At 38.4% G+C, this 27829-nt stretch overlaps 2 protein-coding genes across 2 annotated transcripts in view; one reads left to right on the forward strand and one right to left on the reverse strand.

Moving 5' to 3' along the window:
• Positions 1 to 2725: 2725 nt before the first annotated feature.
• Positions 2726 to 8326, reverse strand: LOC113415264 (SLC35A4 upstream open reading frame protein). Its single transcript, XM_026672589.2, has 3 exons — positions 8285 to 8326; positions 6147 to 6245; positions 2726 to 5016 (listed from the first exon to the last, which is right to left on the reverse strand). Exons 1-3 carry the CDS (start codon positions 8297 to 8299, stop codon positions 4819 to 4821), a joined length of 312 nt encoding a protein of 103 aa, XP_026528374.1. The 5' UTR covers positions 8300 to 8326; the 3' UTR covers positions 2726 to 4818.
• Positions 8327 to 8727: 401 nt separating this feature from the next.
• Positions 8728 to 27829, forward strand: part of APBB3 (amyloid beta precursor protein binding family B member 3) — a 56486-nt gene continuing 37384 nt past the window's right edge. Inside the window, exon 1 of the mRNA XM_087961021.1 lies at positions 8728 to 8880. Coding sequence (XP_087817147.1) covers positions 8832 to 8880 — 49 coding nt within the window. The 5' untranslated portion in view covers positions 8728 to 8831. The remainder of the gene's footprint in view (positions 8881 to 27829) is intronic.

The following is a 27829-nucleotide window of genomic DNA, read 5'->3' on the forward strand; positions in this document are numbered from 1 at the left end:
TCAGCTACCTGCTTGCACCACACTCCAGTGGTTAAGTAGTGAATTTCAACATTTTTGAAATTCAGCTACCCGCTTGCAACCCCTCTTAGTGGCAAAAAGGGGAATTGCACAGAAAACAAAAATTCCCTTTGCTAATCTGAAGGTATGGCATCGTCTCCAGTCATTGCAGATGTCTCTGATGTACCGGAAAAACCAAACTCTCTACCTAACCTCGACACAAATTTAGAATTTGACATCCAAGACCCAGAGTTGGATCTCCAAAATTCAGAAGAGGCAGAGGTACCTCAGAAAGCCTACGACTTCAGACAGCAAAGAAAGCTTACCGAGGTCATGCAGTTACACTTGATGGATGAGTGGGACAGACAGTATGGACGTTATATAGACTCATGGGCAGAGTTGCTGAAGATCTGCGATGCACCCAAATGCAAGCTTTCCCTCAAGCGCATCCGCTGATTGAAAAACAAGCTTCTCGCACGATGGAAAGACAACGAACGTGGCCTCAAATCCGTCCAAAGCTGTGTGACTCAAAGCTCCAAGAGCACATACAATACTTTGAGATGTTGAAAAAGGAGTGTGAGAACTCTCTCCACGCAATGCTCCATGCTGTGTTCCAGGTGGAGGAAATGTTGAGGGAGAAGGTCACATCCAAAGTAACCCATCAATCACACATGGCTTCCTCCCATCATTCTAAGAAAGTTGCCTCCCTCCATCCCAAGCCAACCAGATCTCAGGCAGGTTCCAGCGTATCACAGCAATTTTCTGCTGCTAGCTCTTCCAATCATTCCAGAGCATCCTCCCGTCGTAGCTATGCGTCACTCAAGAGCAGTGAGTTTTGCCAACTGAGCTGCAGAAGTTCAAGTTGAAGCCACGGTAGCAAAGGCAGAACTATGTGCAACAGAGGAGGCAGTAGTAGCTACGGCGGCAGAAATGGCCAAAGTTCAGGCCAGTCAACAGGTAGAAATAACCAAAGTTCAGACCAGCCAACAGAAAGAAATGGCAAAAGCTTAGGCCAAACTGGAGTTACTCGAACGACAACAGGAGACGGCAGCAAAGATAGCATGGGCCGCAGCATTGCAGAAGGTGGCCAATGCTTCCCACAACTTCAATCCTGGAGTCAGGAAGAGAGAGCCCAGATAAACATGTCAAGGTCTATGTGGATGAGCAGACCTGATACTAAGTGATGGGGACTGATTTGGTCCAGGTCCATCCACTGTGGAGCCCTTGGATAATTCCCACATCCCATGTACTAAGGGAAATATTGTATCTAGAGACTAAATCAGTATTTTAAAACTTGGCATCTTTTAAGATATATGAAATTCAGTGGGTACATTGGCTGGGGGAATTCTGGGAGCTTAAGTCCACACATCCTAAAGTTGCTGAGGTTGAGAACACTATTTTAGGTAATGATGCAAGTAAATATCATGGGGCTGTTGACTTCCAGTAGTGCATTTGATAGATAACAGGTTTGCTTCATCATTCCAAAATTTTAGATAACTTTTGAAGCTAAGCAAATAGTACTGGGTGATAAAAGAACCCCATTGTTATTAACCATTCCTTGATAAAATTTCACATCATTATTTTACAAAATTCTTAATAGTTTCCTAAGTTTATAACAAATGAAGAAAAATACAATTCAAACAATAAATATTTTCATATTCATAGAGTTTAGATATTGTTTGGTGACACAACTTTGACACTGACCCAAACCATGTTCAAACCTATCAAGTTTTTAAAAAACCCTAGAAGTGAAATTCCATACATGTGAAAACACTGTTGTGAAAAAAAAATATCCTTTTTGATAAATTTATCAGAGATCAAGAATGCTCTAGATAAATCAAGTATTTATAAAGAAAGAAATATACTTTATTTTGGAAATCTACACATGGCATCTGGAGAGAATATATGGCAATACCTTATTTCTAATTATTGTCTGATATCAGAATTACATAGATACTCAAAATTATAAGAAATAATTTGAGAAAGTTTCAAAACTACTTGGCCAAAAAAAAGAATATAAAATATGACTACATTCTACGAGGCAACGATAAGGAATTGAATTTAAATGAAAACTTTTCTGAACATCATTTGGAAAAGCAAGCACTTAAACCTGTGGTCTTAAACATGCTAAATATTCAGCAAATCCAGGAAAGAAAAATTAGGCAAACTTTATGGAACAGAAAAGAACTGCATTTGGTTGTTGCTTGTGTTGTATCTATTCTTGGGAAGTATGTGGGAGCAATATATTCTTTATAAAAGCAAAAAATACAGAATAACAAAACCAGCTTGCAAAAGGCACTTAATCACCTTAATGTTTATAAGGTATTTGTGTTAGAGCGAATCTTTAGAAAAGAATAACATTCAAATATTCCCATCAGAGTGATTAACTGGCACTTGGGTGATCCTATCATCTTCCAACACAACTCCGAGTATGATAAAAATGCTGCAGGAATAGAGATGGACGTCTTGGAGACAATATTCTAGTACTACTCATAAAAAAAACATACATATTTCCCTTCCGAAGATTCAGAAATCTAGCCATTAGGTAGCCAGAAAATGGAAGATTGCTTTCTAAGGTCCCACTTTCTTACTATCATAATAGATTTTTCAAAATCATGACTACGCATTAAAACAAAACAATCTCTTAATGTCTTCTGGAATGAAGATCTGACAGACAAAGTAAAGTTCCAGGCACTTTTACCCCATACGGAAAAATAACAGGCTTCTATACAAGAATCTGCTTTAATCATCAGGGATTAAGATTAAAGATTGAAACAGAACTTAATTGGTAGTCTAAGGTAAACCATTCCATTCATAGTCATTTTTATATACTGTATATTAATATCAATAATTTTTATTTATGGCCAAAAGCCATGCATATACACATACACATACATGCACACATACACACACACACACACACACACACACAGAGTGAAGGTACATAATCCTTTGAGCAACACTACATGATATGTCCATTTTCCTAAGACAGTATAGTTTACAAGAGAAAACTGTAATGTGTAATACAGTACTTGTTGAGGTATAAGAGCTTTGTGAAGGTGTGGATCAATATCTTCAGGAAAATGTCAAAGTGTACACGAAAGAGAGGGCATACATTCCTATGCCACATTGGACCACCACAGATCATGCACCCTGTATCTAGCTGAGGGTCTTGTATGAAATATAACTGAATTACATAAAATCTGATACTTTATTTCAGCCTTTTCTTCCCACAATATGCTTTGAACTATCTGAAAAGACTCGATTCAATATCTTGCACAAAATTTGCTGCCATCCAGGGTTCATCCATATTTTACAACTTAGATACAGTAGCTCTATGTATCTACAGCTATATCTCAGAGAGAAATATTTTCTTTCAGTGCAAGAAGTCAACAAATCTTTGCCATCATCTATTGGCTATGTGTGTGTGTGTGTGTTGCAACCCAGTTATGACAGTCCATACACACATGCATTATTTAGTGGAAAGATTTAGTATATAATAAATATACTCAAATGAGACCTCCTAGGAATCCAGTTGCTTAGCTTCTTGACAGATGAATTACCACATTCACAGTAAAACAAAAAGAAAGAAAGTATGTTTAGTGCAAGAGTCTTCAAACTTGGCCAGTTTAAGACTTGTAGATTTCAACTCCCAGAATTCCTGAGTTAACATGACTGGAGGAGGAATTCTGGGAGTTGAAGTCCACAAGTCTTAAAGCTTGGCAAGTTTAAAGACCCCTGTTTTAGTGTATAGTGTAATGGTGGAAATCTGATTAAAGCAGTTCATCAGAAGACTTTGGGGCAGTCACTCTGATGTAGCCCATAGAATTGTTATGGAGGAAAAATGGGGAGCATTGTCTACTGCCTTGAGCTCCTAAGTAAAAGGTAGTTTTGCAAGTAAACAAATACATGAAAAAAGAAAGTGATTCTGGAGATTCATTAAGATCTTGTGTCTTCAGTAGTTTTACTACAGATAACTAAAATATCCAAAAACATGGGACCTAGAAAGCTTAACTGAGGTCAAGAAAGGTTAAACTGTAGCCATCTGTCAAAGGCAGGTCATACAGAGGCCACCGAGAGTTTCCAGCCTTGCAGGTTGCCTATGCTGAGTCAGTCTTTGGTGCAGGAAGAATTAGAATACCAATCATTTATTTAAAGCAATTAAAAGTAAAATAGAGATGGCAAAGACTCCAGCCATTAAAATTTTAAAACATAGTATAAAGCAACTAGAGATAATAGGATCAGCAGTACCCACAATACCAAAAATACAACAGCAAGAAGTTGTATTTAGTGATAATTTTCTAATATTTAGTGATAATTTTCAGGATGCATCGAGAAAAGGGGAAAAAGCACCTTTTGTTTTTTAAAGAAATCTACATTATCTTTGTGGCAAGTAGATGCTTGCACAAATAAGGACTCAAATCGCCAAAATCAGGAAAGAAAAGAAATGCATGTCAGTATTATAAAAATACATGATCAGGAGAAAGCTGGTATCTCACACTGTGTTTCCTGGCATGGGCACATTTATAGCAGGCATGCCATATCAGTTGCTTTTTGCTCCATTAAAGAAACTGCCTTGCTATCCAAACCCAGGCTCTCATCTGACCAGGACAGTTGAAGCAAGCAGCACCAGTTTCATTCTAGAACTGTGAACCTTAAAAAGCAGACCTGCTGAAATGTTATTATTTGTCCATTATAAAATACTTTTCCAATTAATAAGAATGTCTAAAGTGGAGCTAAATATTTTGACCTATGTAGAACTGAAAGAGATGAAAAGCTGATACCCCTGGAGTATACTGTTGCATGAATATTGTTGCATTTCTAGTTTGATCTTCTCCTGGATGAATTGAAATAGTCTTTGACTGTCTTTTCGACATCAGGAATTGCATACGTCTGAGCAGCAAACACTCCAGTACAACTCCCCACCAAAAAGCCTATGATTGCTGAAGATCTTAGTTTGGCTACAACAAATCCAGCAAGAAATCCTTTGACAAATGGAGAGGCCAGCCAAGAACCATCCTGTTGAAAAAAGAAAAAGAAAAGGTCTCTGAGCAATGCTAAAATTCACTTATTTTCTCTAGAATTCAAAGCTAATATAATGTTACTAACTAAACATATATTGATTTCAGTTGCAAGACAAGTACTAATCGAGGCATTAAAGAACTAATATACTGTTCCCTAATGATAGGACTGTTTAAACTACATGCAGTGGACCTAACTACTGACTTTTAGGAGAGAGAGATAGTTAAAAGATTTCCATATATAAGAATTTTGAAGCTTGGATTCATTTTTTTAATATTAAAACAAGACCATTTATTTGCTGTATAATTGGCCTTTAGACATGCCCTTTGGATCACAAATATCTCCAGAATCATTATTGATTATTAGTAAAAACTGGTATACTCCTGTTTCATCATTTTTCGTACCAGCTAAATTTAGAGAAAGTAATTTAACTTTATATGCATATGGTATTGTGGAGAAATTGCAGAAACCTTTTATGTGGATCGGTAGAACTCTAGTCCTAATCTATTTGCTTTGAATTGAAAACAATTGGACAATTGATCTTATTTCATGATGTCCTTTTATTTTCTATATTTCAAAACCTTAATTAAATTTTAATCAGCAAATACTTAATTCGGCTATTTCTGATGGAGATCAAGAAGAGTATTCTATTTACAGTATATTTGAATCAAACATAATCCACTGCATTAATAATGTATTAATGGATAAATCATAATATACATTCTTTATATAGCCCTAAAAACCATGAAAACTAGTTGGGTGATCTTGGGCCAGTCAGCCCAACTCACCTCATAGGGTTGTTGTTGTGAGGAAAATAGGAGGAGGAAGTTATGCTGAATACATTAAACAAATAAATATTGTGGTGCATTAACAGATAAACTATACAGTAAATCTCAATTTAAAGGAAATGAAGAGCTGTCGAGTAATCGAATCTCCATTTTTATTTTGGGGGTGGGTAGGTAGGTGCTGATAGTATGTTTACTATGGTTTACAAATTATGAAGTTTATTTTTGATGGAATATTAACAGGATGTTAATCAGCTAATCATACTTTGTTGACATTTATATTTAAGCATTCTGTAGCAAATGAAAGGCATTTACTGGAAAACAAAGCAACTCCATTCTTACCTGCCCCACTCCAGCCTGTACTTCATTTTCAACTTTTTGTTTCAAACTTTCCAACTGATTCTTCAAAAAAGCAAGATCTTTCAATTTTGGCAGAGAATCCTACATATTGGAAACAAAGAAGCATATTCCAAATTGCATGCACAATCTATTTCAATATCTTTGTGAATCTACTATCACTATTACTACATCAGGAAGATACTAGGTCTTTTTTTAAAATGTGTCTGACTTTTCTCCAAAAGCTTAAGATCAAAAACAATACTATACATTCATGTAACACAGTTTAACTGTATGTTTTTCAGAGCAGGAAATAGGGATTGTTTAGTGGACTATTTTTCAAATATTAGTTACCGGCAGCAGCAGGCAACTTTTGTTTACCAAGGTTTGCATCAGGTATATGACCAGGTCTTAGGGTAGATTCAAATATACAGCTTAACACAGGCACTCCCATTCACTCCTTCCTGTTATGTCTCAACTCCCAACTAACATCCTACCTATTCATAGTTCAAAGATGGAGGTTTGAAGTACTTAGGTCTTAGGAGAAATGGGAATATGCTGCTTCCATTAAAGCATGCCGAGAACTATGGGGGAGACAAATCATCTTATTATTCTATTCTATAGGACTGATCCTTTCATCAAAATGATAAAAATAAATCACACTGTAAGCTCTGTCTCTTTTGTACAGGAGTACAAACATAGGTACATACAACAGAAATAGAGCTTGCATGCAAAAGAATACTGCTTTTGAAATTTGTCCCCCCTTGAATCCTGTGCACATCAGCTGGGAGAGGGGGAGAGAATCTGTATTAGGCTACATAGACAGCTACACAGACTGAGACCATGATAGTGATGAAACATAAAGCTATTGAAAAGCTGCCACAGTTGCACCTATCAAACATATTTATAACCCGTCATAATAAAATTTGGCTAATTAATTAAAGATTGTATGTAGATGGATAGTCTAGACCAGGGGTGTCAAACGAAGGACCAGCCCGCAGTGCCTCTGCCAGCGAAAACAGAGCTCACAAGACCCCCACCCCCAGCTCTGTTTTCACTGGCAGAGGATTGCAGGAGGCCATCACAGCCAAAAATGGAGCTCAGGATCCCACGGGCGCCCCTCCCGGAGTTATGTCCTGCTGGCCACAACCACGGTGGCCCCACACACACGTACACACAGGCCAAACACAACCCTGATGTGGCCCTCAATGAAATCAAGTTTGACACCCCTGATCTAGTCTGAAAGCAATAGTCTTTCCAAAATCACCATCAAATTATAAATATTATTACATCATTGATTGTGTACATCATGGAACTATGACAGAAAATATGGATTCTCCGGACAAATCCTAATGAATTCCTTGAATTTTAATATTGGAGTTCCACAAAATCCATATGCAAAATCAAAACCAAAGGAGTAACAGATTCCAACCTTTTTCAAATATGCTTTTTATTGTTAATTTTCTGTATTATATTCCTATCTGTTTAGTATGTTCACTATATTGTGAGCCAGTCAGATATTTATTTTTCGGCTGTGAGGCACCACGAAATTTAAGGAATAAATAAAAGGTGGTGCAGAAATAAATACTTTGGGCATAGTTTCTCGCGAATCATATGAATTAATACAGAGAATGTCTGCCCTCCGGGGCTTACTATTAAACTACAAATCAGCTCTATCTGTGATATGCCCCTAAGGTGAAACGTTATTATGAAAATATCATGAGGATCCATGTGTTCCTCCATGCTTAAGTAAAAAAAAGAAAGGCAGCTCCGTGACTATCACGATTTATTTATATGAAGATCGACGAATTCCAACTCCACGAGTTTCTGCGCGGGGCAGCAAAAATCTTAAGTGTTTCTGGCTTTAAGTGGCAAAAAACATGCAAGATGGAGTTCGATAACATTGGTCAACCTACAACTTGACGTTTCTTGTAGACATCTTATTTTTGAAGCTGGCTTTGGACCCGAGTCCGGGTAGTCCGTGAAAAATCGAATCAAAGAAATCAACTTTGGGGATTCGCGTTATTTAGATACCTTCCCAAACCGGCTATCGGCGGAGATGGGCAGCCACTTTGGGGGATGAGAGAAGAAAGAGCGCGAGTGGAAACCCGGAGCGCACAAGACGCTTCCACACGCTCGCCTACCTTATCGTCCGCCATTTTTTAGCCGGAAATCGCTCAGCTTCCCTCTGCACATGCACAGGTGGGGCCAAGAGAGAGCGGCTTCCCCAAATATATCCAATGAGCGTCGGTGGACTGGAATTGCTCTGAGTTCAACGCCTTCTCTGCCGCACCAGGCTGCTCTGTCCGATTTGGCGTGCTTTCCAGTGGCATTAGCGTAAACCTCAAATGACAACGTTTGGTTCAGCAGATCGGCCTTTTACTTTACTTTCTTTCCCCCGGCAATCCGCAGGGTCGGAAGAAATCAATGCGCCCTCTCGCCTGTAGGTGGTGCTGCCAGCTTGGGCTTCCTTCACGGGAGCAGAAGTCCCACTGAACTCGGCCCGGCTCCAGCTACATTGCAAGCTGGCGTCATCACCCTCAACCCCCTCCGCTCCTCCTCCTCTCCTTGGCTCGGCTCGGCTCCGCCCAGCGAGGCCAAACTAAGAGCCACCCTCTGCCGCACCGTCGCTGCTGCCTCCCTCCCCGCCGGGTTGCACAACATCTTGCCTCCGGAGCGAGCGAAGCAGCTATGCTGGGCAAGGACTACATGCTGGCCATCATCCTGGTCAACTGCGATGGTGAGAGTAGCAGCCGCAGGAGCGGCGCGGCGGGAGAGAGAGGAGGGGAGAGCCCCTATTTGGGAGGAGGGACGCGGCAGCCTCAGGTGGGACAGGGAGGGAGCAACTTCGGACTCGCCGGCCTTCAAGACTTAAGAAACCAGTGGCCCGGGAAGCATTGGGGTGCATTTCGATTGACCTCCCCACTAGGGTATGGGTGTGCGCGTCTGAGTTTTGGAAAGTACGTCAGGACTGCCTTCCCTCATTGGAGAGTGGACAGGGGGCCTGATGGGGCCATTCCTATCTGGCTACCCTCGCGCACTCATCCTGGGCGGGGGCAGCCTCTGGGCTCATGTCGGCATCCAGATGGGAATGGCATGGCAGTTTCCCCTTTAGATGATGTCGTTGCCTCAATGTGCTACTCCCTTGTACCTTGCCTACTATTATCATCATCATCATCAACATCATCATCATTAAACACAAGTGGCTACCTTTGCCGCCTGTTGGTCGGGGCAAAAGATGCTGACGTCTTGTCCCACATTAGTGGGAAGATACTCATAACTGGTTTCCATGGTGAAAGAAAGCAGGGACAACGGGGGAGGCGAGAGGGCAGCTCTGCAAAATCCATTTTCTGTAATGTGCAGTTTTACGGGGGACACCTTTTTGGCGATCTATTTTTAGGCAGCTTTCCGTGGTGCTGAAAAGAGAGGATAGTGTATTTAAAAGAGTTAAGAAGTGTCTGTGTGTGTGTGTGTTTTCTTAAGTTTTCACGGGTATTTATATTTATGGTATTCAGCTTTGTTCGGGTATTTTCCCAATACCCAAACAAAGCTGAATACCATACATACATACATATGAAATATATGAAAAGAGAGGATAGTGTATTTCCCATGGTTCCTCAGCAGGGTAGAAGCTGTGTAACTTCCTTTTTCCCTTAATATTTTTCCCTTTAAAAAAATTTTTTTTGCATATTCAGAATAGAAATAAATATGAAAATTCTGTAACTTCAGCAAAGGTCTTAAAATCCTAACTATGAAAGTCTCATCCATATCAATAGATCAATTATGCTCTTACTGTTGCATTAGAATGTGAATTTATTTAATATCTCAGGCTATTTATCTGGAGAGGAACTTTCCTGGATTGATTTTTCATATTGTGGTTTATTCCCAAATTGTTATGAGTTTAACAGTCTCAACAGCTGATAACTTATGACTTCATAAAAGTGAAACTATGTGAATGAAGGTATAGTATCTGTATGTGTATGACATTACAAAGTTTTAAAATTATTATGGGTAGGATCCTATATATATATATGCTAGCTTTATTTCTGGCTTAAGATTCACTTTTCCAGAGAGTTGTCACAGTTGTTCTGGATAACATTTCCTTTTTCTGGAAAGGCAGATTCAAAATGTTTTACACAAGAGCAGTTACTCATGTAAAGCCTTTCTAGCGATTGGGTTACCAAGAGCTGCTAGACTGACAATCCAGCAGCAGGTATTTGATAGGGGTCTCTGGGCAAAGCAGGGTAAATCGGGTAATCAATACTGGCAGATTATACACAGGAAACTGTTCATGCAGCAAATTGATTATTCAGTACTAACTGCCCAATGCACTGTAAAACTTTTTCCATAGTCCACTTTAATATCTTGCCCTCTGCAGAACTGGGGGAAAGTATAATCATGCTCCTTTGACAAAATGAGCCTGTCCCCGTGATCCAGAGGAACAAGAGATTCTAGTCCACATGTTTCCTCATTGGGCTTCCTTCAGCAACTTGCACCCTAGTGTCATAACTCCACTTACTAATAGAAGTTCCACCTGATCAGAGGATAATCTTGTTTGCTTTTTATAGTTGTACCAGAATCCTAAGAATTCAGGAAAGAAACAGAATTTATTTAGCTTCCATTGCTTTATGCAGCAAATTAGTCCCCTAATTTTACGATTTCATCAATATCAATAAATAGAAGGCACTAAAAGCCTTCTATCTTATTTTATGTTTTATATCTTCTGTTATTTCTCATATTTCATGGATCATAAGGTTCACACACATAGTAGCATGCTTAGTATGCTTAACATGTAAATATTTTATTCATAAAATAATGTTATAATTTAGTTAACTAGCTAAATTATATGTATATATTTCATTCTCTGAACCTCTTTATATAATTTAACTTCTAGAAAATGTTTTGTGTCTTACTCTGAACCTTGCAATTTCTTACATTTGTATAAAATGCTGGTCAGTAACTGTAATAATGACACTATTGTTTGGCTAATCTTGATAGAGGGCTGGACCTGGTGGTGGTTAGATGGGAGACCATTAGGAAATTACAGAACTCTGGGCTAGACTGGGAAGTTGAAAAAAACATCCTGAAAGAAGACATTGATAAAAGCTCTCCTCTATGAATGAAAACCACTTTGATATGTTCATGCAGGCAACTGAGCTTAGCTTGGAGAAGACTGTACTTCTCAATTCCTGACAACATGAAATCTTGCCCCCTCCCTTATTTTGCATGTAAAAATATAAATTTGTTACAGGGCTGAAGTCAATTCAGAGACTTCCAATTGGCTATCTTTATTAAAATAGGTATGTTTTTAATAATCTGTCACTTAGAACATAAATCATAGAATAACAGGGTTGAAAGGACCTTGGAGATCTTCTAGGCCAATCCTCTTCTCAAGCAGGAGACCCTATGCTATTCCAGACAAATGGTTGTCCAATTTCTTCGTGAAAATCTCCGGTGATGGAGCACCCACAACTTCTGGAACTTTCTGTACTCATTGTCAGGAAATTTCTCCTTAGTTCTAGGTTGGTTCTCTCTTTAATGATCTTCCAGTTCTTGCCTGCCCTCGTGTGCTTTGGAGCATAATTCAATAATTCAATCCCCTCTTGACAGCCCTTCAAGTACTCAAAGACAACTACCAGTATTATGTCACCCTTAATCCAGTGGTTGGATTCAAAAATTTTTACTACTAGTTCTGTGGGCGTGGCAGGGGAAGGTTACTGTAAAATCTCCAGTCAGAGGTGGGATTTGCCGGTTCTGTGAACTACTCAAAATTTCCGCTACCGGTTCTCCAGAACTGGTCAGAACCTGCTGAATACCGCCTCTGCCTTAATCCTTCTCTTTGATATGCTAGACATACCTAGTTCTTTTAACCGTTCGTCATACAGTTCAACTTCCAGACCCCTTATTATCTTTGTTGCTCTTCTCTGCACAATTTCTAAGGTCTCAGCATCTTTTTTATATTGTGGCCAGAAATGGATGCAATATTCCAAGTATGGTTTTACCAGTTCAGTGGAGAGCAGTACTGTTAGTTCTCCTGATCTTGCTGCTCTCCCTCTGTTGATGCATTCTAGGACTGCATTGGCTTTTCTGGCACCTACAGCACATTGTTGGCTCTTAAGTGTTTGCCCACTAGTTACCACTATTTTTTGTCAAGTTTTTTATTTTATTTTCCATATGCACATCAGTGCATGGACAGCATGGCACCTGGGTATCATACATTTTGATGCAAATAAGAATAATAACATTCATCATATTTGTTACATTCTTACATAATTCTAATGTATTAAGTTATAGTCTTTCATTATTTAATTATTCAATGTTTCAATATATTATTCTAGTGCCAATCACAATATTGTTTAGACATACATGATAATTTCATTATTCAATTTCTAATCTTCCCTCTAATTATTGCTTTTATCTTATTATATAAAATGTGTGTATTAATAATCCCCCTCTTATTTCTATCTCCATTCTAATTTTTAATCATGTCACCATTATATTTAAAAAACATTTTCCTTTCTATCCCTCCATCTCTTATTCACATTAATACTTTAATTCTTATTCACTTTCATTTTAATAAAAAACAATAGTAATATTAATCATATTCATTACATTCATCGAACTAGTATAATTCTAATATTAATACACATTTATGTTGTTATGCTATTCCATTATTTAATTATTTCCATGTTTCAATATATTATTCTAATGCCAATCACAGTATTAAAACATATATAATAATACTTTTAATCTCTAATTTTCCTGCCTTATTATTGATTTTATTTTATTATATAAAAGTGTATATACGGAACTTCCGGTTTGTCGGCTTCATGAGCGGCAGGATTTGCGAAGCTGCGCGATCCCTGCCGCTAGCCGTTTTGGGGCTCTGACCCAGACGGGTACGAGCTAGGCTGCCCTGCAGGGGCAGCTGAAGGTAGGGGGATCCGGAGAAGGGTTTGGGGTGTTGCAGACCCCCTCCTGGCCGGCAGAACCCCTTTTCCCAGGACGGTGCAGCGGCGGTCTGTAATGGCCGCCACAAAGAAGCTGGCAGCCGGGTAAGAATGCGCAGGAGGAAGTGGAGAAAGTGCTTGAGAGGAGAAAGTTTTCTTGGTTCCTAGGACTCTAAGATATGGTGGTCTCTCATGAATGAAGACACTGAGGCAGTCGTCTTGAAGCCAAATCGGGATGAGAGCCCAGGGCAAGCTCTGACACCCTCTTTTATTAGAAGCAATCTTTGTTAACGTTTGCAATTTTTGTTAGTGTGTTGTTACAAACTCATTACATCACACAAAATACCATATGAGAATACAAAGCTGTAAAGTTTAAGTTTGCTACAATTCTGGGTAAGAAGTGGCAACATTTCGACCTTGTCCTCGCCTCGTGTTACAAACAACTACCAGAAGGCCCGTTGTCCTTGCACGCGCTGGCGAGGAAACAGATAGCAATTCCCACATCTCCTCTGTTTTTCTTTTTTTAAAAGACAGGGGTGTTTAGTTCCAACAGCAGCCTTTGTTAGGCGCGTAGGCAAGAGTGCTGTGTATGCTGATGTTATCCATGGCGTTCGTGACTTCTTCGACCATCACAAACATCTCGTCCTCGTCTGGGTCATCACAGGTTGGCTCTCCCATTTCTTCTTCGGATGGCAGTGGTTCATATGTGTTTGTTGATTCCAGAGAGCCATTACCTGTGCAGTGGCTTTTTCTCAGCCAAAAGGGATAAACTGTTAGAAATAGTGCGTACAAAGATAGGTAATACACAAGGCAATATAATACATCCTGCAGCAATCATACCAATAAGCGCTACAATAGCTTGCAAATCAGGTAATTTTGGGAACCAAGATCCAAACATGTCTCTAAAATCAGGACCATTCCATGTTTGTTCAGGTACATGCGCAATCTTGATCATTCTATCAGTAATTTGTTGGATAACTTTTCCACTATCATCTATTTCAATACAACAATTACTAAGATTAAATTTTCCACACACTCTTCCTTCTTTGGCAAGAAGATAAAATGATTTTGCATGATATATGTTCTAGACAATGCACTTTCTTTAGCTAATGTTTTCAAAGCAAGAGCAGTTTCATTGGTTATAATTTCTAATACAGCTTGCAACCTTATAATTCTATTGAGCATATATATGTGGGGTATGGTACCCCCTTGTTTCAGGTAAGTGAGTGTACAAGCAAATAGGATTACATTTGTTAGTGGTACATGAAGTAGAGCTTGATTTAACAGTGATATTAATATTTTGAGGGCCTCTTACTTGAGCAGAGTCAATTGGTGGGGTGTATCAGTAGTTGTAAACAGTGGTGGCCCCCACGTTAGTCCCGGACACCTTTTGGAAGAGATATTTCCTTTCCTGTAGATAAGATCTTTGCCAGCTGTGTGAGCCGCAGGTGACTCCTGCAGCGTCGTTAGGACCTTGGCCTTTGTTGATGGCAAAACAAGCATCAAAACACACAAAGTGTTGGTATCCCCCGAGTGACATTATGGGTAATGTACCCATTTTTGCTTGACTGGTTGAGAACATTGAGGCAAGGTCAGAGCTGGATCCTCCTTTGTAGGCATAGACATACAGTGAGGCGGTGATGGGCCCCACAGCCTTTGGCTCGTAGCATTGGATACCTTGTTTGGTGTAGCATCGTGCATATTGAGGGTTGTTATGCAGACAAGGGAGACCGCCGTGGAGTTGCACTCAGGCTTCAAAGTATGATAGATCAGGGTGGACTGGGTCTTTGTTCCGCTGCGAGTAGTTTTGATGCAGGCATCGCGGGAGGATGGGGTGGTTGTCGTATCAGCAGGAGCGATGTGGAAACCCAGGAAGCAAATGATGAATGCAGTGGGCAGCTTCATGATGCTGATGTAGGCAAGGCTGGTTTGGGTATAAAAGGCCTTACTTGTCGTCCAGGGACCCAGATGGTGTTGTTGTTGTCAGCGTACCCTCGTCCCCAGGTTATAAGTTCAGCAGGACCTTTCCACTGAGGATCTGGCATGATGCTGATGAAAATATACCGTTGGTCTGGGTTCAAGATGAGGCGAGGAAGCGAAATGACGTGATGCTGCTGTGCATGGGGGATCCGGACTCATTGAGGAAGTTAAGAGTAAACAAGCAAACATTCAATGCATTCTGGAGTCCTGGCAACCCTGTGATATTTTTAAATTTGAATTTAAACTGTCTGGCCAAGGCTTTTTTATTTTGATGAAAATAACTATGACTGTCCCAGGGTGTTTGTTGTGAAAGAATCATGCAAGAGATGGCGCTGTCTGCGGTTGCAGCTGCCGCATCAGCCATATCATTGCCTTCCTGGAGAATTCCTGGGAAGGGTTGGTGGCTGCAAATGTGTGCTACAAAGAGCGGGTGCTGGTGCTGTGCAACAAGGTGTTGCAATGTAACAAAAAGAGAGAGAAGATTTTTAGAGACAGAGACTGAAGTGAAGGATAGGCAGTAGTTGAAAGCATTTTATGCGTATGGAGTTAGTACTTGATGAAATCAATCTGTGTTCTCTGGAAAGGCCAGCCCATCAGGGGTCGCCTCCCATTTCTTTTTCCTTGCTACTTTCTTGTTTACTTTCAAACATACTTTGCATCTTCACCCCTTCTCAGTTTCCCAACTCATCTTTCTCTTTTTCCTCAGGTTTCCAACCCTAACAACTCACATTTCTGCGCAGACCATGAAGGAAGGGAGGGAGCCCTTTTATGACCTCCCCTGCTCCTATCATGACTGCAAATCCTGATTTCCTCTTTCCTTCTTCAACCCTGCTTGACCCATCCACCTACTTGCAACAAACAATCATGGTCCTCAGTTCCCACGATTCTGCAAGCCTTTAGATAGTCCGAGAGGGAAGCCCCCTCGGGCAGATAGAGGCTGCAGAATCCTCTTGCATCCTCATTTGCATTTTCAACAACCAGTTTTAACAGACTAAGAGATTTTTGGAGTGTTGAGGAAGATGTATCCATTCTAAGATAAGGAGGTTGCTAGTGTGCTGAGACTTTTGGGTTAATACAGCAGTAGGTAAGGAGGGGTGTATTGAGCAAGATTAAGGAAATAGGAGCATTGTTGTGACATCGGTTGACCCACCTTTTCTGCATAATGTGCTATATGTCCTGGGTGATTTTAATTGATGATCTGTAATGGTAATTTTATCCCCTGGAGTGGTTCCTCCCTTTAACACCTCAAACAGGGGGTTGAGCATGTGTGTAGTGATGCCAAAATAGGGACGGGTCCAATTAATAGCCCCTAAATATTGTTGTAATTGTATGAGGGATGTCTACACAATGGCATCACGTGTGGATGGACTGAAACTTGTATATCAAAATTTAAAAAAAGAAAAGCAAGAAGGGAAAGGTGTCCTAGGCACTCTTTTCCAATATTTTACAAGGAGAAGCAAGGGAGAAAGGAAGAGATGAGAGGCCTTAAGCAAAAAAGTTCTCCAGAGATAATAGACAAATTCCACTGAAAAGGGATTTCAGAAAGGCACACAAGACCGCATTTCTACACCTGCATCCAGAAATAACCATAGAAAACTGGAAACAACATGCAATTCAAAATGTGACAAAACACTCAGTATAATCTAGTGAAACCTTTGCCAAGAAAAGGAGTACTGTAATGAAACAATGATTTAAGACATGGGATGTGGGGGAAACAATCCCGGAAAGCATAAGTGTTTCCACAAAGGCATGATATCAAACCGAAAGGGGTAAAATGTTCAAGACATAAATGATTGTCAACATCAATGATTAGAATATGTTATCCCAGCGAAACCTTTTGTGAAATGAGAGATCTGAAGTAGGAGAAGGGGGAACACTGCAATGAAATAATGATCAATAATATGTGATGTGGTTTAACTGAAAAGCAATGCACCAAATGTTCAAGACACAAATGAACATCAACATAATGAATAACAATACTGCACAATTTCAGAATGCACCAGATAGAATCCCAGTGCAAATTATGTGTTCTATATTAAGTATTACAAATATAGGGGAAAGAGTTAAAGGCATCACACTCCATTCAGTGCACAGGAGAAGTTTTTCTTCAAAGAAGAAACTGGAAATAGAACAAAGAATAACAAACTATGATTCGAATTGAGAGGAGATAAACAAAATAAAACCGAGAAAATTCAAAAGAGAGGAGAAGCTATGTAAAAAATTGAAAATGCCAGTAAGATGCCAATGGTATGCAAAATGCCAATGGTATGCAAAATGCCAATGGTATGCAAAATGCCAATGGTATGCAAAATGCCAATGGTATGCAAAATGAACATGAATCTGAATCTGTGTCTGTACCAAGAGTTTTGACCTGGGACTAAGCAACTTTCAGAAAAGATTTTTTTTTTTTTTATGCTTTTATGTTTTGTGTTTCTGTGTATCCATGTTCTGCATGTCTTTAAAAATTAACAAAGTTTGTTAAAAAAGAGAGAGAGAGGCTGAGAGTTTTGAGGAAGGATAGAGCAGATCGGGAACCACAGAGATTCCTTTGAGAAGGGCATGAGGGTGAGATTGTAAGAGCAGTTTTATCGGAGAAGAAGGAGGCAGAAGGAGAAGCTGTGTGCTGACAGAGATGGGGAAAGGATATGAACACATCTTCTGCCATTGATAATTCATACACTGTGGATGGTATATGGGCAGCCTTGGGAGAGGGCTAGCTGCCGGCCCCTCTACTGTCGAGCATCTCTGCTGGCGGAGGGCTTTGCTGCCCCGCCAGGGCTTGACATTGTGATTTAAAATGACCAGGCTTCCCACAATTGTAACAATTACCAGATGGTTTATTACCTCTGGTGATAGCTGCAGCCGTCATTTCGGAAGTGTCTAAAGAGGCTTTACGGAGGGGTTTTTCAAGAGAGCCCCCTCTTTTAAAAAGGAAAAAATTTCGTTTGGTTGATTCTCTTAGTTCCTCAATGTGCAATTTCTGGTCCTGAGAGAATCCTCCACCCATACTCACGAGGATCCACGGCGATCGCCTGCGATCGAATCAGGGATGAGGTATACCAAGGCTATGCCAGCCGATGAGTATGGATGGTCCAAAGACGTACCACCTCGCAGATGATCACGTCGGGGTCACCAGTTATGGTGGTCTCTCATGAATGAAGACACTGAGGCAGTCGTCTTGAAGCCAATCGGGATGAGAGCCCAGGGCAAGCTCTGACACCCTCTTTTATTAGAAGCAATCTTTGTTAACGCGTTTGCAATTTTTGTTAGTGTGTTGTTACAAACTCATTACATCACACAAAATACCATATGAGAATACAAAGCTGTAAAGTTTAAGTTTGCTACAATTCTGGGTAAGAAGTGGCAACATTTCGACCTTGTCCCTCGCCTCGTGTTACAAACAACTACCAGAAGGCCCGTTGTCCTTGCAGCTGAGAGAAACAGATAGCAATTCCCACACTAAGACATATTTAATAAAATTCCTGAAAAGTATGACTTTCTGAATAATACCTGCCAGAAGAGGAAAAAAGCGGCTGTTTGAAGGTGCTGAAAGGATAGCTTTCCCTCTTTTCCTATGGAATAAATAACTGGATATTAAGAAACCTATTTCTTTTAGGTGAAAATTGGTTTTAAGCGATGAGTGGGAAGAGAGAGGATTAAAAAGAAAATATTTGTATGCTAAGACTTTGTTGGAGCAGATGCCTTAAGGATTTGAAGACTAGAATATATTGTAATAAGATTTTAAACAGATTTGGACTTTCTTTCTCTTGGATTGATATTACCCCAGAAGGAGAAAGTGAGAACTCTGCCTTGGTTTGGACTGACTGATAACTTTGGGACTGTTTTATTTTTTTTTTATTTTCTTTTGAATATTCTGGTTGTTGTAAGAAGAAAGAAGGGAAAAGAAAAGAAAAGATTTATAATGGCTCTTTCTGTTGAGGAACTAAGAAAAGAATATGAACAAGCAAAAAAAAATGGTAAAGATGGTGTGGAAGAAGCTTTCCTTTTTTAGAAATGGCGCTACTAATTATCAACAAACATTACAACAGATGAAGACAGCAGAGGAACAAGAAAGAAAGGAAGGAGCCATTTTTAATGAATCACAGAATTTGATCCAGAAAGAAAGAAGAGAGAAAGAAAAGAAAAGAAGAGAAAAGAAGAAAACTAAAGGACTTAAGGACTTAAGATCTAAAAAAACATTTAAGAAAGGGAAAAATAAGGTGCAAAACCAATATGATGATAGTAAACAAAAGGGAAAAGGAATACGACAGAGAAGGGAAGCCGGTAAGGCAGAGGCTAGAAGAAGGGGGTAGAAAGGTTTGTTGGGAGAAGAAAGAAAGGGAAAAGGTGGAGAAAAGCTACAATGTTTTGAAATTAAATGAAAAAAGAAATTTTTATGGATAATGGATAAAGTATAATTTTTTTTTTTAAAAAAAAAAGATTTTGCAAGGTACATAAGATGAGATGGTAGTATTGTAATGGTTTAAGAGTTGATAAGAGATTAAAATGTTAAAATGTTTAAAAATGATTGGCTTTAAAACTTAATAATAGGGAGGTTTAGAATATTGTTTTAATTAAAGAGTTTAATAAGATTATGGTATTGATGTTATTATAAAATTTTTATTATAGTATCTTTTTTTAATATTTGGATTTATTGTCTAATTATGTACTTAATTATGTTGGATGTATTAGTTAGATAGAATGTACCAAGCAAAATCGGATTGGGTATTAGATATTATTTTAAAGATTAATTTGATTAACTTAGGGGGAGATAGAAAGGCATCATACTCTGATTAATGATTTCAGGAGAAACTTATTTTCTTTTTTTTTTTTTTATAAGGAATGAGACAAAGGGATGATAAAAAATGGACAAAAGATATAAATATAATGATTCAAATTAAGATGATTAATTAAGATAGAATTAAGAAGTGTGAAATATGTGGGGAAGTTAATATAGAAGGCTTAGAATGGTAAATAAAATAAGTAATGATATGTAAGATGAGCATGAATATAATTGAAGTCCATGAAGAGAGAGACACCTGGGTCCAAGTTACTTTCCAAAAGATTTTTTATGTTTTGTGTGTTGTGTGTATATGTCTTTTTGGGGGAAGAATTAGTAAAAACTTGTAGAAATATAGAATGAGAATAATGGTAACTAAGTCAGAAAGAAACAGATGAAATAATAATAATGATATTGAATAAGAGTAAAGAGAAGTAAAGAGAAATTGAATAAGAGGTGTTGGTATGTTGTATGGAAATGGTTTAAAACAGAATCATAATTTATCTGACTTGTTAAATTTACAATGAAAAAGGTTTAAACATGTAATGAATAATGATAATTTGTGTGTTTTAAAAATTAATAAAACTTGTTTAAAAAAAAAAGTGTATATACGAATATTTCTCCATTTTCTTATTTCTATCTCTATTCTAGCTTTTAATCATACCACCCTTATATTAAAAGACAGTTTCTTTCTAACCATCATCTCTTGTTTGCACTAGTATTTTAATTCTTATTTGTTTTTGGTTTGCCTCCCATATTCCTCTCTTAGATCTTTGTTTCTGTCTGTATCCACATCCTGACTATTCAATCTAAATATTTCTCCCATCTCTACCCTCTTCCACTATCTAAATATCCACCCATGCCCCTATCTCCCTTTCAAAAATATATTCCTGCGTCTCCAGGTCTCTTTTTAAATCTCTTAAAGTATTTTCCCCTTGTTTTATTTTGTTATATTTATTGTTGTCTCCTTATCTTCTTTTGTTTGCTGGTTTGTCTGTTCTATTTTTTCCTCCATTCTTTCTGTTGGCTCCTCCCTTTCCTGGGTGTCTTGATCTTTACTCATTGTCCCTTGTATTATATTTTCCAGCTTTGCCATGTATTATTTTCTTGATCTCCTTGTGCTTTCTTATTATAATGTCCTTTATACTTTGATACATCAACACCATACCTTCCAAAGTTCCACACATTTCCCCCTGAAGGAGCATCTTGTCTTGTTTTAATAGGTCCTGCTCTTATCCAGTAATCCTAAAATTAATCCTATATTCAAGCCTAAAATTGCTCTTCAAAAAATACATTGATCATAATTCCTTATGTCCCTCATAATTCCTTATGTTAATCCTTCAGTTCCCTTTAAGTAGTCCAGGAAGTTGTTCAAAATCTCTTTAATTCCCCTTTATAAATTCAATCATGTATCATGACATTCAGGAGTCACTTTAATTAAGACATCTTCCTTGTTCTCATATTTAAATCTCCGGTAGTCATAGGGTAGATGCATATAACTTAGTAAATATCTTCACAGTCCTCCAGGTAAGTATTGTTTATTCCATATTAAATATCTTGCCAGGCTTGTAAATATATGTTGTATTTCCAGCAGGTGGCACTCAAAGCTTAAATTTCAATGTTATAACAAAACCAACCAGTTTCAATCCAATTTGATTTTAATTCAATTTATAAAAGCAAGGTTAACTTTTTAAATAAATAGTTCCAGCATTTTAAAATGCCTTCCCGAAACAATGTCTTCCCAATTTAAAAATCCAATTTTTCATATTTTTAAAGGTTTTTTGTTTTTCTTACCTTGATCTTTTCTTTCCAATCTAGTATTTTTCTCAAAATGTTCACTCGCTGCTTTAACAAGTAGTTCTGAGCAAATAATCCTCCTGGATTTTTACTTTTGGGGTTAAGTTTTGAATAAAAAGGAATCCTCTCACCCAGTTCCAGACACTGTTCACTAAATCCGCTCCAGCACCAGTCTTAGCTGTTCCTCAGCTGTCCCAGCTTCATGGCAGCCATCTTTAGGCTGCCTCTTCTTGTCATGGAAAAGAAAGGAAAAGAAAGCCCTGGGTCAGGCAAGAGATATGGAGCTCTCTGTGAACTCACAGGGTGCCCCTCTTTGCTTTGCCGCCTCTATAGGGTGGCTTTGGCTTCTTTCAGGGCCCACCAACGGGGAGAACTCAGCATGGGAGTGCAGAGATCCACTCTCCATGACTGATCCTACTGCGACTTCAGACAGAAGTCATATTCCACTAGTTAGGGTTAGGTCAGCTTACTTAAGTGTTTGCCCATTAGTTACCACTATTGAGCCAGGTAGCGCCTATTCTATATCTATGTATTTAATTTTTCTTGCCTCATGCCGGCTCTTGCTTTTCTCACTTTGTTGGATAGGGCCCAATGTTCAAATCTGTCAAGATCCTTCTGAAGTGTGAGTCTATCTTCTAAAGTAAGGTAATACTTGACTAACAACAGTTCATTTAGTGACCATTCAAAGTTACAGTGGCACTAAAAAAAGTGACTTATGACCATTTTTCACACTTACAACCATTGGAGGATCCCCATGGCCATGTGATCAAAATTCAGACATTTGGCAACTGACTCATATTTATGATGGCTGAAGTGCCCTGGGTTCACGGGATGCCCTTTTGTGACATTCTGACAAGCAAAGTCAATGGTTTAACAACTGCAGTGATTCACTTAACAAATGTGGCAAGAAAGATCATAAAATGGGGCAAACTCACTTAATAAATGTTTCACTTAGCAACAGTAATTTTGGGCTCAATTGAATGAATCACTGTAGTTGTTAAGTGAATCTGGCTTCCCCATTGACTTTGGTTGTCAGAAGGGTGCAAAAGGTGATCACATGATTCCAGGACACATCAACCATCATAAATATGGGTCAATTGCCAAGCATCTGAGTTTTGATCACATGACTATGGATATGCTGCAACAGTCGTAAGTGTGAAAAACTGTCTTGTCACTTTTTTCAGTGCTGTTGAACATTGAACAGTCACTACATAAACTGTTGTAAGTTGAGGACTACCCATAACTGGTTTCTAGGTACTTGCAAATCTGCTGCTTGATTATCCTTTCCAGAACTTTCTAAGGTATTGATATCGGGCTGATTGGTCTGTAATTTCCTTAATTATGTTTCCCTTTTTTGAAGATGGGGATAAATATCAGCTTTTTTCCAGTTCTTTGGTAGTTTCCCAATGCTCCATGATGTCTGAAAGATATGGGTCAGTGGTTCCGATCTCATATTTGCCAGCTCCTTCAGAACCATGGGATGTAATCCACCTGATCCTGGTTATTTGAATTCATCTTGATTGGATAGATGTGCTCTTACCATTTTCTTGCATATTTTGACTTGCATTCATATTCTGTCTTCTACTGTACAGAAATACATTATTTCATTTAAGTACAAATTAATGTATTTAAAATTACAATCTATGCATGTGTTTATGCAAGTATATCTTAATGAAGGTTTGCTGTATGTAATTAACTTTGTATCAAGAAATAAGGCTGGGCTGTAGTAGCACATAGTTTTATATTAATTTTTTTTCTAGGCACTCAACACCTTTATTCCTTTCCTTTTTGCTGTATAAAACTTTCCATTTGCAGCAAAATAAGATGTAAAAGCGAGAGACAGTCATTTTCCCTTTTCCCCATTTTAGGCACCTCCCAAATTAAATAATTAAAATAAGAATTCCAAAGCCAAATTAAAAAAAGAAATCCAAGCCAAATCCAAAATTGGTAGAGAATTCCTGGAAGATATGGTTTATTTCTAGGTGTCTATTGATGACATTTTTATTGAAATGCATTCAAAAGAGAGAATAAAAAAATTAAGAAGGCAACCAAAAGACGAGAAACATTTTCTCCAGCAGCACCAGAAAAACAGTCAAACAGAAAACAGTATTCTAATCAAGAAATTACCAAGGGAAAAAACCAAACCTGCACCAAAACTTGGCAGTGCAAACTCCGCGCACTCCAATAGAAGAGAATATAGTATATGGAGCTCACGGTCGAACTGTGAAGTCCATGGTGCTCTCTAAGCTAGTTCGCTTGCAGACATTTCATTAGCCAACTATGTAATATCATCAGTGTGAGAGTGAGTTGTGTTGCTCCCTGTTTATATAAATTTCCTCTCCCTGCCAGTTTTGCTGGAGATGTAGTCTTCCATATTCACCTGTGCTGATAATATTGCTTGGTGGTGTAATGAAACTTCTGTAAGAAATAACCAAGCTCAAAGAGGATTCCACAAATAAGAAATAATGTATGAAAATGCAATCATTCTTATCCATTCCTCTAATCAACAAGGCTGAAACTTACATCATGGTTTATCAATTCTGTGGAAAGCAGGGGTTTCTAGTAGTAAGAAAACAAGAGAGAAGCAGAGAGAATTATTGAGACATTTGCTATCATGAATGTGTAAGACATTATTTTCACTTAGTGATTAAAATCCTGTAAGAGAGCCAGTTTGATGAAGTGGTTAAGACACCAGGCTAGAAACGGGGAAACCATGAGTTCGAGTTCTGCCTTTGGCACAAAGCCAACTCGGTGACCTTAGGCCAGTCAATTTATATCTCTCAAATAACATTATAAGTAGTGAAGAATCTGAGCAAAACTATTACAATTAGATATACTGTTGTTGCTAAGATGATTCTCCAGGCATATACAGTATTTAACAATTTTACATCAATTTGAAAACCACTTATGTGGAGATTTTACCCAAGGCTTTATGGTTTCATATTCTATACTTCTGACATAAACAGCTGGATTATAAAATGAAGTGCTGATTATGTGCTTAAGAAATTTTTGTAGATAACTTGAAATATTTTCATCAGCTTCCCCTTCCTCCACAAACCCAGTTATAAATAACGTTTTTATTTCAGTCTTCATGAACAAGTATTTTGCTCACAATATCACCATGCTTGCACTTCTTCATTAAACAGTATTATACTATAAAACATGCAATTGCAGATAATGAACTCAGTCTGAAACTGAGGGTATAAGGATTATTTCTGTTTCTGTGCTAGACAAGAAAAATTATTTTTGATTCAGACAAAAGAATTCACAGTGAGGGAGAAGGAAGGTCCTTTCTGCCTGTCCCTCCCTGCATTTCTGCTTATCACATTTCTACTTGGCTTTAGCATTGGCTAGTGCTAGTGCATTTGCTAACATATCTAATGTCATGTCAAATACATAGAGTGGGATCAACAAAGCTTATATCTACTTTCTCTCCAGAATGCCGTACAAATTTACATCTACATAGCCATGTCATTTCATAAAGATTTGGATTAAAAAAATCTAGTTTTGAAATCAGTAGCTAATTCTCCAAGGTTTAATTAGCCTAGGCTGGTAAACTGACTGTTACCAACACCTTAATTAGGAAAAATAGTATTTAAATCTTTGCCGAATAAAGTGTGTTCCCAGTTTTGACAGAATATTCCATGGGGAAAGACTAGAGGCTAAGCAATCTTCCTCCATTGTTATTGGTTTGTTTTCATTCAGATCTCCCTGAGGCTCTGTGGAAGCTAGGTCTCTTCTGTTCTTTCTTATTTAGCTAAAGGGAAGTGATGGGATCTAGTAGCCAGAAATACAGTGATGACTAATCCACATGCCTGATAACATACTATATATTTATACAAAGGTACTATGTAAATACTGTATTTAGTGTCTTTTTAAAAACAGGAACAGTAATATATACATAAAATAGCAGGCTCACTCTGAATGAGACTGTTCTCTATCCCATCTCTAGAATTTTGGATCGCTGCATGTATAGGTAGTCCTCAATTTACAACCACAGTTGGGACTGGAACTTCTATTGCTAAAGTGATGTGATTGTTAAATAAGTTGTGCATGATTTACAACCTCTTCTGCCATGGCTATTAAGTGAATCACATGGTCATTAAACTAATCTGGCTCCCCTCACTTATTTTGTTTGTCAGAAGCCCCCTGGAAAGATGGCAAATGACATCATATGACCCTGGCACATTGTAACTCTCATAAATACCCTGCCATGCATCCAAATTTTGATCACGTAGCTGCAGGGATGCTGCAATGGTCATAAGTGGGAGGACTGGACATAACTCATTTTTTTCAGCATTGTCATAATTTCAGACAATAGATAAATGATTGTAAATCACCAGTCTATCATTTCTGTTTGTATTAGATGTTTCAATCGATTGTGAAATGCCTGAATTGCCATTTACATGTAATTCCTGTAATTCAGGGGTGTCAAATTCATGGCGTCACGGTGGCATCACATGACGTATTAGGACTTTTTTTTAGCATGTGATGCATCAGGCCCATGAGCCGGGAGTTTGACAGCCCTACTCTAATCAGAATTAGAATAGAATAGAGCTGGGAGGGACCTTGGAGGTCTTCTAGTCCAGCACCCTGCTCAAGCACGAGAACCTATACAATCTCAGACAAGTGACTGTCCAGTCTCTTCTTAAAAACCTCCAGTGATGGAGCACGCATGATTTCTGAAGGAAAGCTCTTCCACTGGTTAATTGTCCTTACCGTTAGGAAGGTTCTCCTTAAATTCCAGGTAGCTTCTCTCTTTGATCAGTTTCCAACCATTATTTCTTGTCCTGCCCTCTGGTGCTTTGGAAAATAAATTGACCCCCTGTTCTTTCTGGTAGCCCCTCAAATACTGGAATACTGCTATCATGTCACCCCTAATTCTTCTTTTCTTTAAACTAGCCAGACCCAAAATCTGCAGCCATTTTTCATATGGTTTAGTCTCCAGGCCTTTGATCATCTTAGTTGCTGTTCTCTGAACTTTTTCTAAAGTCTCAACATCCTTTTTGTAGTATGGTGATCAAAATTGGTTGCAGTGTTCCAGGTGTGGTCTTACTAGGGTTTTATAAAGCGGCACTAATACTTCACATGATCTTAATTCTATGCTTCTCTTTATACAACCTAGGATTGTATTAGCTTTTTTTGGCTGCTGCTGCACATTTTGGGTCATATCCAACTGATCATCCACTAAGACTCCAAGGTCCCTCTCACAGTTACTGTTTTTGAGCCTGGTCTCACCTAATCTTTACTTATAGGTTTGATTTTTCCTGCATAAATGTAAAACTTTTCTTTTCTCCACATTAAAATTCATTTTGTTGGAGATGGCTTATTGTTCAAGTTTGTCAAGATCTTTTTGAATCCCGAGTTTGTCTTCTAGGGTGTTGGCTATTCAGTTTAGTGTCATCTGCAAATTCGAGTGGTTCCCTTTCTATTACCCTCATTTAAACTATTTGTGAAGATATTGAAGAGTACTGGGCCTAAGATGGAGCCTTGTGGTACCTCACTACTTATTTCTCTCCATGTGGATGTTGTACCATTAAGGACTACTGGTTGAGTACAGTTTGTCAGCCAGCTACAAATCCATCTTGTGGTGATATTGCCTATTCCACGTTTTTCCAGCTTACCAAGAAGTTGGTTGTGGTCTACTTGTCAAATGCCTTACTGAAATCTAAGTATACTATGTCCACAGCATTTCGTTGGTTGACTAATTTAGTCCCTTTATCAAAGAATGTAATAAGATTGGTTTGACATGATTGGTTTTTAACAAACCTGTGCTAGTTATAACTTTATTTGCTTCTAATTGTTCGCATATCTGTTTTTGATTATTTTTTCCAGGATCTCCTCAGGTATTGAGGTTAGACTGATTGGTCAGTAGTTTCCTGGGTCTGTTTTTTCCTTTCTTGAAGATGGGAACCACATTAGCCCTTTTCCAATCCTGCTGCAGGATTTTTGAAAGATGTTGTACAATGGTTCTGAGGTGACATCTGCCAGCTCCTTCAAAACTCTGGGATGTAATCTGTCAGGTTCTGGTGATTTATATTCATCAAGGTCAGATAGGTGTTCTCTTACCATTTTCTTGCTTATTTAATTTTTATTTCTGGTTTGTCTTTTACAGTAGTTGTTTTTGATATCTTGGGCTATAATTTCTTTTTGCGCAAAGACTGATGCAAAGAATGAGTTAC

This window comes from Notechis scutatus, chromosome 3 (assembly GCF_049901735.1).
Source record: "Notechis scutatus isolate UNSWTSFEM ecotype Mainland chromosome 3, rNotScu1.2, whole genome shotgun sequence".
NCBI lineage: Eukaryota > Metazoa > Chordata > Lepidosauria > Squamata > Elapidae > Notechis > Notechis scutatus.